We start from the raw sequence: 14,461 nt of genomic DNA on the forward strand, positions 1-14,461 counted from the left end.
AGTTTGCACGCTCCAGTAGTAAGAAGAGGCTCTTCAGCTGTCTCTCAGCCATTGATTATTCGTCATTTTCCAGATGGGCTGAGTTGGTTGGCTCCAGGCATTGCTGGGATGACTTTATAAGACTCTGCTATGTTCTGTAGCCAAACCATGTGAGAGGAATGAGATCAAGGGCAAAGTGTGCAACAGGAGACGCTCTGGAGTTCTGTCATTAAAATGATATATGAGCATCTAGAAATAACACATATATTGTCTTGTATATTTCCTGTATTTATGATTCTGCTCTTTTTTTTTTTTTTTTTTTGCAGAAAGAGCACTTCAAATGATTCAAGGAACCAGAATTTAACATGGAAGATGGCATTTAATGGCTCATGTAATAGCATTTGCACATGGAAGTCCAAAAACCTGAAAGGAACATTTCAGTTCAGAGTAGCAGCTGTAAATCATCTGGGGTTTGGTGAATATAGTGGAATCAGTGAGGATATTACATTAGTTGGAGGTATGTTACCATGTCTGTCTACATACTAACTTATTACACAAGGATTCAGAGATAAAGATAAATGTATTCTCAGCATTAGCAGTAATTGAGTGACTATATAACTTCACCAAACTACCATAGAAACTATTGAACTATTCATTTTATGTGATGAGAGCTTCCTGAAACATCAATATCAACATGTCCTTTTTCTCCTCAGTAACCATCAGCTGATCTCTAATGCCTACTGCATGAAGTCCATGCTCCTAGATGGACTTCCAAGGTTGTTCGCAGTCTGGTTTTTATCCAGCCTTATTTTCTGTTCCTGGTTCTCTCATCTGCTACACAACACACCTGAAACTCAACTTTGTCTCTTCCCCAATATCTACATCTTCCACTGGGTAGCCTATTTTTGTTTATAATGCATCGTCTTTCTGATCACATAGGTTAGAAATCTCAGTACCATGTTTGATTTTCCCCTCTATTCAGTCACCAAGTTCTGTTGACTTTATTATCTTGATTTCTATCTACTAAGTTCCCTTCTTTCTGTTTCTACTTTGGTTTTCCTAACTTAAGCTACCACTTCTTGCCCATGCTCTTGGCTTAACCCCACTCCTGACAGCTAATCCAGCTGAAGCACAAGCTGGATCACTACACCGCTCTCTGAAAATCTTGAAATGGCTCTCCATTCACTGCCTTCAGAAGCTAGTACAAACTTTTCTGTGGCATTTAAGGCCTTCCACGATTTGCCCTTCGATTGTGGTTCCTCTTTCCCAATATTTATCCTTACGGCTATAGCCATACCAAACTGGTAAACAAACAAACAAACAAACAAACAAACTTCCATGACACCATGTTCCCTCAGCCTCAAATGCAGGCTTGCACCACCTACCACTTGCCCTTACCTGGGATTTTCTTTCCCTTACTTTGTCAATCGAAATTCTTCTCATCCTTCAGTACCCATTGTGATGCTTATCTGCTGCTCCTTAGACACACACAGCACATTACGCTATGCAAAACTGAAGTCATTCTTATTTGTATTATAGTTAGTTACCTGGAGAAGAGCTCCACAAACCTTTTCCGAAAGAACCAAATAGTAAATATTTTAAGCTTTTCAGGCTACATTCGGTCTCTGTAGCATCTTCTTTTTTTCCTGATCATATTTTTAAAATGTAAAAATTATTCTTGGTTCATGAGTAGTGCAAAATCAGGTTACTATGGCCACATGTGGCCTGCATGCCATAGATTGCCTAGCCCTGGTCCCCAAGTCTTCTTTTCTCAGTGAAACTAAGAGCAGGTGCCATGTTTTCACCAGGTGGCGCTAGTGGCAAAGAAGCCGCCTGCCAGCGTAGGAGATGAGAGAGGTGTCGGTTTGATCCCTGGCTCGGAAGATCCCTTGGAGGAGGGCACATCAATCCACTCCAGTATTCTTGCCTCAAGAATCCCGTGGACAGAGGAGCCTGGCAGTCTGCAGTACATAGGGTCCCACAGAGTCAGCCATGAGACAAAAGTGACTTAGCAAGCACACACACACACACACACATCATGTTTTCATGTTTATATTCTTCGGTTACATACTCATGGAATTAAATGTATATGAAGACGTTATAGAGGAAATGATACTCCCAACTATATGATAAATGAAAGTTGAGACTTCTTTGTCCCAAATTCATTAAAAAGATTATTCATGTTTTATCAACCATTTTAAAGTAGAAAATAGGGTGGGTATATCCCAATGATATATTGGAAACCAGATCACTGGAAATGAAAAAAGAGAAAAAAACCCTTGACTTTGATTACTCACAGTGTAAATATACTCTCTCCATGGATGATTTCAAGCTACTGATGGTTTAACTATTGGCTTGCAAAAATTCAGTAGGGGCTAACTTTGGCATATTCTGGCATAATACTGAGACAGTCGAGTTTAACTCTTTGAATTATGTTCTTTTTCTCATTTATTTTATTAGATGGTTTTTGGATACCAGAAACAAGCTTTATACTTACTATTATAATTGGAATATTTCTGGTTATTACAATCCCATTAATCTTTGGTAAGTATAATAGATTTAAAAATACATCAATAGGTAATAAACTGCTTACTTGATCGTATTAATTGATTTATCTGAGTTTAATTTATATCTGATTAACTTTCTACATGAAATAGATTCATGAAATTCACAATGTTACCTTTGGCTATGCTTCAATAACCACTAAACCCTGTGAATTTTTTTTTCTAATCTGGGGTAACCATTTTATGAAAAATATATCCATATTTATACTTCACAGTATTCTTTAGGTAAAACCACTTGCTAAGGCACCAACTTCTAGCCTTTTTTAAAACAGTATTACAGATTGGCTATATAACAAGTGTTTGTAACTTATAGTTTGAAAAAAGTAAAAGAAAAATAACTCTGGGTATAAAAAAAGTGGAGGATTAAAGGGAGACCAGTGATACCCTTGTTCAGGATAGTCTGGGTCTCCAAGCAGACAGCCCAGTTTAAAATGAACAGGGCCTCTTGCAGAAGATCCATTTCTGGCTTGTAGCATTCACTCTCACTTTTGGATGTCTGGTCTATTTGTTTCAAATCTCTGCTCATTTGTAAATAACCAGGAAAGTAGAGCAGTTTGGCTAGATTGATAGAAAGCTAGCTATTTCTCATCACTAATTTTATACTAATACGTTAGTCTTAAAAGTCTTTATTTAAACATTTAATAATGAGAAAATACAGGGACAAGCCCCCAAAAGGTGATTAAACATTAGACCTATCAGGTTATCATACATCAGGTTCCCCTGGTAGCTCATTTGGTAAAGAATCTGCCTGCAATGCAGGAGACCCTGGTTCGATTCGTGGGTTGGGAAGATCTGCTGGAGAAGGGATAGGCTACTCACTCTAGTATTCTTGGGCTTCCCCTGTGGCTCAGCTGGTAAAGAATCCGCCTGCAATGCAAGAGACCTGGGTTTGATCCCTGGGTTGGGAAGATCCCCTGTAGAAGGAAAATGCTATCCAGTATTCTGGCCTGGAGAATTCCATGGACTATATAGTCCATGGGGTCACAAAGAGTCGGACATGACCGAGAGACTTTCACTCTCAGGTTATCATAGTTGATTATACATCCTGCTTTATCCCCATCATTCCATTATAGTCATTACTACTACTTTCTTTCAGTCTCCTAAAATGTCCTGATTTGGATTATAAGATACACAGTCACTCTGTCATTAACATATGAGCCTCTGACATGCTGAAGCATTACAAAAAAGACATGATATTTACCAGAAACCAACACTCAAGCATATAGTCAGGAAATTGGGACTTCTTCTTCTTTTTTTTTTTTTTTAATAAATAGGGAAAAGTTTAAGGAAAAGTTACAAACATAAAGTTGAACTCTCAGGATAAAGAAAGTTAATATTTCACTCCATGTCCTAAATCTGTATTATTTCCCCAAACTGATTAGAGTCATAGCTATTAGCATGTTGAAACTTGAATTGAGATTTCTTTTCAAACATTCCACAGCAAACAATATATGGAATATATGATTCCTTCAGCTAACTTGGAAAGCTAAAAATTTCATCTGACCCTGCCAGGATTTTAACCTGTGGTTCCAGGGAGTCTAAGTACTGCACAGCTGATGTTTGTGCCACTAAGCCAGCCCCTCCAGAATTATGCATATGACTGTAGTATATTTGGCAGTTGGCATATAGGCTTGACTATTTGTCTGCTTTCCTACTGGGAAGGAGTATTATGTGAAGGATCCTTCATCTGACCTTTGCCTGCCTACTTGTACATCATTGTCTAAACTCATGACTCTAGTGGATGAACATGAGATAATTTCAGACAACCTATTGTGCTTTCAAGACACTTCATGGATATCTGACTTTCTCAGGACTTAAAGGTCTTTATTCTACGTGGAACTCATGCATTTTTGAGTAGAGCTAAGCTAATCTGGTTCTTTTGCTTTTAGTAATAGTGCATGTGGTTTTACTGGTAGAATTGTGTGAGTGCATGAGGAAAGATTGAGTTATTCAAATAATGAAAATACCAATTGTTTAAAAATTTGAATTGTGCTGAGGGTTCTCATCAGTCATACTTATAAATACAAAATTGAAACAAAGATTTTAAAATAAGCATCAACAGCCTACTCTTTGGTGAGTGGTTATATCTACTGTGCAACATGAGCCTTACACTGGGAGCAAAGGAAAATAAGCTGTAATGGTGCTCTGTGATAACCTAGAGGAGTGTGATGGGGAGTGGGAGGAAAGTTCAAGAAGCGGGGGATATATGTATATTTATGGCTGATTCATGTTGTTGAATGGCAGAAACCAGCACAACATTATAAAGCAAATATCCTCCAATTAAAAATAAATTAAAAAGTATAATTGCTGACCTCAGGAGCTTGTCGTTTAATGGGGGAGGTAAGACATATTGGTTTCCCTTGTGGCTCAGCTGGTAAAGAATCTACCTGGGTGGTAAAGAACCCAGGGAGACCTGGGTTCGATCCTGGGTTGGGAAGATCCCCTGGAGAAGGGAAAGGCTACCCACTCCAGTATTCTGGCCTGGAGAATTCTGTGGACTGTATAGTCCATGGGGTCACAAAGAGTTGTACATGACTGAGTGAGTTTCACTTTCACTTTCAAGACATATCCTGTGCAGAAAGTAAAATAAGACAGATGTGTTAAACAGCAATAAAAGGAAGGAGTAAATGGAATGTAGAAGACAGTGACACAGCCATGCTGACTGAGAGCCACAGTTGGTCTTATAAGTTCAGAGATGAGATATCAACAGAGGTTGCAGAGGTCTTGGACAGCATCCCTGAGGATATGGAGTCTTGAGCTGGGTCTTTAAAAATGAAAGATGGGTGGTAAGAGCATTTCAGGTTTAAAAAAATTATATTAGCATAAGTACTTAAGATCTTTTCCCGTGTGGTCCCTCAGATGAAATTTCACTTGCGTAAAACTCTCACCTGTTGGGTACAGAAGCTACTGTGGAATAAAGTTCAAATTTTAAGCATCATCTTGCAAAGCATCCTTACTGTTTTCAACTTTTGTGTCAATATTCTAGTATAGATGGGCAATCTTAATGACATATGTATTTTAATCTTTGAAAAATATAACATGTTTTATGGTTATAAAAATAATATTTGCCTGTTGTATGAAGAAAACAATACAAATCACCCATGATTCCACACCTAGGGAGGACCATTGCTAATACTTGGTAGATTTCATTCTAATAATCTTTCTATATACGTGAGTATGTGTATTATGAAAAACAATGAATATACACTCTGTACTCTGCATTTTAAAATAAAGCATGCCATTATATAGAAAGCATCCTTTAGGTCTGCTGAGGAGAATAACCTGGATGTATCTGGATTCAAAAATGAATTTGTTCACTAACAATTATAATGCAGATTTGCTTTGGTTTATTTTGATTCTAGACTATGAGTGATTTTGTGAAATAAGTTCTGATAGTAAGATACTTCCACGTGTTTATAACAGCAATTGGAAATATATTAAGATTTACACTGAGAAGTGAGATAAAATGTGATGTGGTATAAATTATACATTTTCATATGACTTTTTACCTGGATTTAGTTAGTTTTTCTATTATGGGCCTATTTTTTTCAATCAAATTTGGTTATTCTATCAATAATGTTGTTCAGTATAAACTTTAAAAATGTATTGTTAGCAGCCTTTTCTAAAGAAAAAGAAAGCAATATTTCATTTGGTAAATTATGCTTTTTTTTCTTGATAGTCTGGCATAGATTAAAGAATCAAAGCACTCCCAAGGAAGGGCTGACGGTTCTCATAAACGAAGACAAAGAATTGGCTGAACTTCGAAGCCTGGCCACTGGAGTGGGGCTGGCAAACGCCTGCTATGCGATACAGTATGTAACCTGTGCTGGCATTACGGGACACCTAGATGAAGAGTGTGTGCGTGCTAGGGCGCTTCAGTCGTGTTGGACTCTGTGATCCTATTGTGGGCTACTCTAAAAAGAGTGTTCATGAGTGCCACGTTGCCCAGGACTGTCCTGGTTTATGCTCATTTTTCTGGCATATTCAAAAATAACATCCCCTTTCATTCTCAAATGTGACCTGGGATGGATGGCAAATTATGTTGTTATCCTATCCTAAGAAGCATGAACAAAAATCAAATGTTTCCTAGTGTTTTAGCACATAATTTAAAAATAAGTAAAACAAAGAGATAAATACTACGTGGAAGGGAGTAGATGGTAATATGGTTGATTCAATAAGAAGAGACGGATTCTCTTGTGTGTGCTATTAAGTCAATTTTTTTCTGTTTTCAGAAATTGTATGGTGATTGTCTACAAAACTTCTCTAAAATATATGAGGTTTTAACTTCCATTGTCATCATAATTTAAGACAATATTTAAGTGTCTCATTTAAAAGACAGACACTATATTATGCTCCATGCAAAAAGGATTGTATATAGTCATAGGCCTTGTTTCTAGAAATTTATTTAAAGACATAAGAACACAGGACTTGGAGTAGACACAGAGGTGACTTAAATATGCTTTTCAGAGATGGCTTTTCCTTGAGAAAATATGCAGTGTATCTGATTTTCAAGATTCTCTTTTAAAAGCTCAAAGCATTTTTAATGCTGATGAATTTTCTCCTGCTCATAATATTCCAAGTGAGAAACTTGACTTTCTAAAAGTTAATCTGATGGACAAGAAATGATGTTGCGATCATAGTAAATTTTGTATTACATGAGAGATTAGGTGTATGAAGTAAAGTAAAAGCTTTGAGCTCATGAGCCCAGCTGTATTTATTACTCATTTGCAATAGCTTTTTATACAAATAGGTGACCTGAAGAAAATACGAGCTGATAATTTTAACAAAACAAACTACAGTGAAAAATTTTGAGGCAATGAACTCACAGGCATGTTATCAAAAGGAAGCTGCCTAGAAGTAAAGTAATCTACTCTGTCTGGGTTTCAGAAGACAGAAGGAATATTCTAGAAGGTGGAATAGGACTGGAATAGGAATGTAGACACAACACCATGTCACACTGAAGGCACTACAGTGTTGCCAAGCCATGAGATTTCTCTTCCCTTTCTCCTCCTTTTTTATTCTCAAACACTAACACCCACATCCACTTATAAACCGTATGCATTTTGGGAGACCAAAAATAACGTTATTTTCCAGTACTCTTCCGACCCAAGAGGAGATTGAAAGTCTTCCTGCCTTCCCTCGGGGAAAACTGACTCTGCGTCTCTTGCTGGGAAGCGGGGCCTTTGGAGAAGTGTATGAAGGGACAGCGGTAGACATCTTAGGCGTTGGAAGTGGAGAAACCAAAGTAGCTGTGAAGGTAATGTGGCTCTTTTAACTCCTCGGCTTGTTATGTCTGCATTATTGACAGGGACTTATTTTAAATATAACAATGAGAAAAAAGGAGTGATCTTGACTGAAAAGATGACTAGGAGAAGGTAGAAGCCTATCCATGGCTACAGAAATCACAGTGCTTTTTCCATTTCCTGCATAAGTTCTGTTATTAACAGTTACATCTGAGGTTACTAATTCGCTAAGACCAGCAGAGAGTTTTCCCCTTCAAATATACTCTAAGATAACTGCAGTGCTTGGTGCTAGAGCAGATGGTAAATATTTTGGACTTGCTAGCCAGATGGTGTCAGTTCTGGCTATGCAGCTCTGGCACTGCAGTGTGAAATCAGCCACAGTCAATATGTGAATGAATGGCTGTGGTTGTGTTCCAGTAAAACTTTATTTATAAAAATGGAAATTTTCATTTCACATGATTTTCATGTGTTATGCAGTCCTCTTATTTTTTTATAACTTTTTTCAACCATTTCAAAATGTAACAAGTTAATTATACCTCAATAAAACTAGAAAAATAAAAATGAAACACCTATTTTCAGATTATAACTATACAAAAATAGATGATAGTCTAGAATTGGTCCACAGGTTGTAGTTTGCTGACCCCTGTACTACAAAATTATTCATCATAGTGTATTTGATGCAGTTAAAAGGAAGCACTGGATATACTCTTGTATTTTTGTTAAACTTTCTTTTGATCAACAGATGACGTATCTTTTATGTAATTGAGTATTATCCTGATTATTGTTTGTTAAGAATTTATTGCTTTGAGAAATTGTCAGAGAAGTTGCAAAACTCTCTCCATTTCCAGTTGATAGCATTTTAACATACTTTAATCTCAAGTGGTTTAAACAAGTGTTTCTTTTTCTTACATAACAAGATGACTTCTGGCTTTGGTATAGTGCTGTGTCAAGCCAGAGCTACTATATCTGAAATTCTCTCGACTTTGTACGTGAGTGGTGCCTCATGGTTCCAAGATGGCTGCCAAAGAATCAAGCATCACATCTTCATTCAGGATATGGAAAGGGGGAAGGATAGTGTGAGATGTATATGTTCAGGAAAGTAAAAAATTTCCACACACCTCCTCAACAATTTACCCCTTACATTTCATTGATCAGGACTGAGTCATATGACCACCTTGCTTGCAAGAAAGGCTGGGGAATTGGAGAACATAGTTTTTTAAGATACAAAACAAAGGTTGTCTCCATTAACCTACTTAGCTCACAGAAATGTCTGCTATACTGATTCCTGCCTTGTTTTATGTTATGCAGACTTTGAAGAAGGGCTCCACAGACCAGGAGAAGATTGAATTCCTGAAGGAAGCACATCTGATGAGGTATTAGGCAGTTCTGAAACAATTTTCCCTTGGTATGGGTAGGAAGCTTTTACATATGATTCGTGGATTTTTAACTTTCAAAATCAGCTGACATAACAGATTATGTTCAAAATAAGCATGGCTGAAATTTAAAAGGAAGTATGTCTGGAGTGACAAGTATTCTGTAGAATAGATTTTTATGATAGATTCTCTGAGTCTGGGCACAGGCAGTCCTTAGACAATAGGTCTTTTCTTTTACCTCCAATAAGAAGCATGTTTTGCAAGGGATTTCTGAGGCTGATAAGCTTTAAATATGCTTATGTTCTTCTAAATGTGTAATCATAAGTCAAGTAGACCAACTAAGGGAGAGTTCTCTTAAGCACGGTGACATCAGTGAAAATATCCTTGGTCTTGGTAAACTTGTCTTCAAGTTAGAGTTAGTTAATAGTAATGAAAATGACTCAGGTACATTTTAATAACCCTGAGGTGGTGGTCGACAGGGTCCCAGGTTGTCGGTTCTGACCATTTGACTGGGGCTTATTTGCTTTGACCTCTTGAGAAAACAATTGTAGCCAAAACTGTGTGTCTGAATTGTTTCTCTAAAAGGGAGAGAATTATTTCATATTTGTCATGATCAAAAATGTAGTGTTTTTTAAAATGTCTTTTGAAGAAAGGTATTAGTTAAAGTTACTTTTTTTTCCCCCAAACATAAAATACTTGATATAAATGCCACTTCTTCTGAAACTATCCCTATTCTATGCACATGCCTTGGCCACTAGGGGTTGCAATATTACCTCTGTAAGGCAGGCATGAAAAGGAGGCTTTCATTTATTAGAGGGAGAAAAAAAATCAGGGGTTGAAAGGAAATCAGAGATAAAGATTTGCTGTTTCGCAAAGGCCTTCACAAGACTTCTGTCGCTGACATGTCAACCTGCCTGTCTGTTTCCACCTTTTAGCAAGTTTAATCATCCCAACATTCTGAAGCAGCTTGGAGTTTGTCTGCTGAACGAACCCCAGTACATTATCCTGGAACTGATGGAAGGAGGAGACCTTCTTACCTATTTGCGTAAAGCCCGGATGACGCCGGTAGGAAGTGGGGTCCACACTATTGGTTTGGTAATGCAGATGACCTTTAAGTTCCTCTTAATCTTCTTTTAAATTCAATAGACTGCAGTTTTGCCTGATGGTAGAAATTTAGACGACTTTCATCAGAAAAATTCTTGTATTTACTTCATGTTGGATTACTCAAACTAGAACCCTGGGCTAATGTCTGGCCTTTTCTGGCTGATTGAGCCTGTTTTTAGTATCTAATGGAAAAATAGGTTCCCCACCACCACCATGCTGCCAGAATCGTGTTCTCTCAAGAACAGAGACTGTGTGGAGTTTCTCTGTAGTTAATTTACCTGCCTTTATGTCACAAATTGAAATTTCCAGCCCTCATTTCTTTACCAAGTACTAGGTTATACGTTCCTCCCCAGCTGACATTTTCCGTATGGATTTTCACAGGCATCTCAAAAACAGATCTCTTGATGTCATGCATCCTCCTTCATGCCCCCCATCCAGCTCCTTACTTTCTCTTTTCCTACCATCATGCTAAGAGGTCCTGTCTGCTCTGGGGTTCCTCTTACAACACGCAGCCCCAGTGCATCGTCCCCGTCTCCCCCGGGCCGAGAGCAGCACCCTGCACAGGTGGTCGCTGGAAATCCTGTGGCCTGCGTGTTGAATCAGGCTTGGGGGCAGGGGTGGTGTCTCAGCTCCTATGGAATTTGCTTTAGGTCTCAGATGAGAAACACCTGAGACAAAACAAGTAACTAAAATTTAAATCTGTAGTTTTAAAAATTCTGTTTTTTATTTCTATCAAAGTACATGTGCATGCATGCGTGCTAAGTTGCTTCAGTTGTGTCCGACTCTTGCCACCCTATGGACTGTAGCCTGCCAGGCTCCTCTGTCCATGGGATTCTCCAGGCAGAAATACTGGAGTGGGTAGCCATTACCATCTCCAGGGGATCTTCCCAACTCAGGGATCGAACCCAGGTCTCCTGCATTGCAGGCAGATTCTTTACCGTCTGAGCCACTAGAGAAACCCAGCAAAGTACACATTATATGCGTAAAAAACTGAACTATATGACAAGGTTTATGGTGAAAAATAGGTGTCTGCTCATTCCTTCTGGTGTTTACCTCTGCGTTCCTAAGTGCTCTGCGTATATGGTACACAGTGAGTTTTCAGCCTTGGGGGAAATCTATTGACTGTCTACCATGAGAGGCGAAGATTTAACCTAAGAGTAGTCATGACTACTACTCTTGACTAAAAGTAGTCATGTACCAGCCCAGCCCCATCATCTCTACACATAGAAAAACTTCATTTTCCCCATTCTTTGACAGTCACCCCAATTTGCAGATAAATCACCGTTGCAGGTTTACATTGCTATGCCTATTTAATTATTATTTGCTAAGATACTCAAATACTATGATTGTGATTTTTCTCGAGTAGTTTAATAAATGCCTCTTTCCCCCCATTTGCTTAGCTTTCTATATACCTAGACTTTCTGGCAGAACTGTAATCCTTTCTCAACATGGTTAAATGTATCAGATAATCCAGCTCCTCACAATTTTTCCCCTGGACACTTCCCTCATGGAGTTGATATGGGCACTTTGTCTTCTGGTCTCTACAGTGCTGTTATCTAGGGGTTTCCTTCACGTTTACCCTGGTAATTTCCATGTTGGGCCCTTATTTCCTCAATTCCACGATTTTATTCTGTTTTAGAAAAGAGAAAGCACAAGAGGCAAAAATCTCCTTTTTTTTTCCACTTTGAGGAAATGTTCTTTTTCATTCCCTCACACTGGATTAATGATTTGCTGTGTTCTAGGTTGAGAATCCCCTTTCCTCAAAACTAAATCCTCTTTGTCTTTGTTTTCTAGCTTCTACAACTGTCTTTAAAACCTTTTATGCCATTCTGATTCCTGGACAAATGATCAGTGACCTGCTTTTTTGCCCTTCTCTTTGGAAAATTTTAGGAACTTCTCCTTATCTGTGGTACTTTTTACTCATCTGGATGCTCAGCCTGGAAAATCATGCCTTTCAGTTCTGGGATTTTTTCATATCATTTCTTTGGCAACTAACTCTGTTTTCTTTATTTATTTGTTCTAAAAATCCCATTATTTGGATAATAGTCATCTTTGTTTTATCTTTTTATTAACTATTTTCTCCTATTTTCTACTCTGCATCTTTGCTCTCAATTCTGGTATATTTCCTCAGCTTTGAAATAGAATTTAAAAATTTAATTTTACACAGACTCATTCTTATATTTTGACTGCCTCTTAAAATAGTATTCTGATTTTTCCATACATGCAAAATCTTCTTTTATATTTCCTAGGATACTAATTATAGTGTTTTTTTTAAAGTGTTAATTTGCTTCCTACATTGTCTTGACTTCCTTTTTGCCTCTTTGTTCTGGGATCTGTTTGTAATGTGAGAAGCTTTTCTCAAATGTGTGGTAATTTGTGGCCGGTCTGCATATTTAATAGTGAGCCCTAAGAAGCTGATTGGAGCCTATGTGTCCAAGCAGCTTCCTTTTGTTGTCAGGTGGGACCCTGCTGTTCTGTTGGGGTCCCCTAATGACAGCATCTGGATGTCTTCCCTGGCTAGTTTCCCCCAGAGAGGAGTCTGCTGGTCTCCTGCTTGGGCAATAAATGCATGAGCCTCAGTTCAGAGAGTCAAAGCAGGGAAGAGAGCTGAGGGGTCTGAAGGCTCGGAATGAGGATGCTTGTTTAATTCCCTTCTCCATTTTCAGCACAGAGCCTCAGCATGACTGGTATCTTTGAACCTGGAATTGTTTTGGTTCTGTGTGTATGTGTGTGTGTGGGGTGGGGGTGCGGTTTGCAGAGGAAAGCCTCCTGATGCAGTGAGGGGCTCTAGTTAGCTCATAGACAAGCTTTTAAGTATTCACCCTGCTCTTCACCCTACTCCTCACCCCTGCATTCAGAGATACTTACTGCCTTCAATTCCAGAGTACTTATAGGGTTCTATAGTGAAAAAACAGAGAAGGCAATGGCACCCCATTCCAGTACTCTTGCCTGGAGAGTCCCATGGATGGAGGAGCCTGGTAGGCTGCAGTCCATGGGGTCGTGAGAGTCGGACATAACTGAGCGACTTCACTTTCACTTTTCACTTTCATGCATTGGAGAAGGAAATGGCAACCCACTCCAGTGTTCTTGCCTGGAGAATCCCAGGGACGGGGGAGCCCTGTGGGCTGCCGTCTATGGGGTCACATAGAGTCGGACACGACTGAAGCGACTTAGTAGCAGCATAGTAAAAAAAATAAATCTCTTAATTCTTGCCTTCTTCTCTGCAGGCAGCTAGCTTTCATTTCTATGGGCTCTGCTAAATGACCATGCCTCCATCTGCTTTCCTTCCTCCAAAACGTTGGCTCGTGCTCTATCTATTCTCATCTGTTCATCCTCATGAGATTATAATATTCCCTTTACAAGGTCACTTTAGTAAGGTTTGGGAAGAGACGTTAATAAGAAAGTTTCTTGGTAGATTTCTTCGTTTAGTTTTTTGTTGGAGAGAGAAGAGACAATGAAGATGGGCTGAAGGAACTCACAGCGCTGCTTTTCTCTAATGAATCCTATTCAGCACAAGTGTCCTAGTGGCTCTGATGATCGGTTTTCAAGTGCACGTTAGTCCTTCTGTTGTCTTTCCTGCTGGCTACCCAGGCAGCTTCCATGCTTGTCTCCCTTGCAGGACCCTATAGGACAGGATGCCCTTAGGTGCTCAGTGCTAGAATTAAGGTCTGGGGTCCGCAGCAGAGCACTATAGGCTCTAAGCTCTCACCAGCCTAAGTTCATGTGGGGCCAGCCATCTCTTCACAGAGGGTACTCAGAGGCACCTTTCTAGATTTGCACAAGCATCCTTCTCCCCATCCCTGCTCTGAGACTGTTTTGTTGAGTTGAATGCCTAAGGATTGACTGCAACTGGGTTTATAAACCTTAGGCTAGTCCTTCATTTTCAGGACACTCAGTTTCTGCATCTGTAAAATGGAATATTGAATCCAAAACTTTCTCAGCTCCTTTTAACGTTGACGTTCTAAGATAGAACTAACATTCTAAAATGTACTAAGATAGAAAAAGTGAAAAAAAAAAAGAGTGAAAAAAGAAAAAAAAAAGCTCTATCAAAAAAAGCTCTATAGATACAAATCTATTATTTGTATCTATAATACAAATCCATAGCCAGATACGATTCAATTCATGAAATTTCTGCTGCATATTTATTTCATTTAATACAGCAGTGGGGGATGTGGCAGTTGCTTTCAAGGACCTCGCC

At 38.8% G+C, this 14,461-nt stretch overlaps 1 protein-coding gene and 1 long non-coding RNA gene across 11 annotated transcripts in view; one reads left to right on the forward strand and one right to left on the reverse strand.

Annotated features, from left to right (window-relative positions):
* Positions 1-14,461, forward strand: part of ROS1 (ROS proto-oncogene 1, receptor tyrosine kinase) — a 129,751-nt gene that overhangs the window by 95,510 nt on the left and 19,780 nt on the right. For all 10 annotated transcript variants that reach the window (XM_086317161.1, XM_086317154.1, XM_086317155.1 and 7 more), the window contains 6 exons: positions 306-496; positions 2,440-2,523; positions 6,223-6,355; positions 7,638-7,800; positions 9,095-9,159; positions 10,095-10,224. In XM_086317161.1, the coding sequence (XP_086173287.1) occupies positions 306-496; positions 2,440-2,523; positions 6,223-6,355; positions 7,638-7,800; positions 9,095-9,159; positions 10,095-10,224 (766 nt within the window). The remainder of the gene's footprint in view (positions 1-305; positions 497-2,439; positions 2,524-6,222; positions 6,356-7,637; positions 7,801-9,094; positions 9,160-10,094; positions 10,225-14,461) is intronic.
* LOC147365775 (uncharacterized) overlaps positions 10,197-14,461 on the reverse strand; it is a 38,446-nt gene continuing 34,181 nt past the window's right edge. Inside the window, exon 2 of the long non-coding RNA XR_015132742.1 lies at positions 10,197-10,318. This is a non-coding gene — a long non-coding RNA (uncharacterized LOC147365775). The remainder of the gene's footprint in view (positions 10,319-14,461) is intronic.

The sequence above is a fragment of the Bos grunniens genome, chromosome 9, assembly GCF_055505025.1.
Source record: "Bos grunniens cultivar Pamir isolate PY7600 chromosome 9, Bosgru_T2T1.0, whole genome shotgun sequence".
Lineage (NCBI taxonomy): Eukaryota > Metazoa > Chordata > Mammalia > Artiodactyla > Bovidae > Bos > Bos grunniens.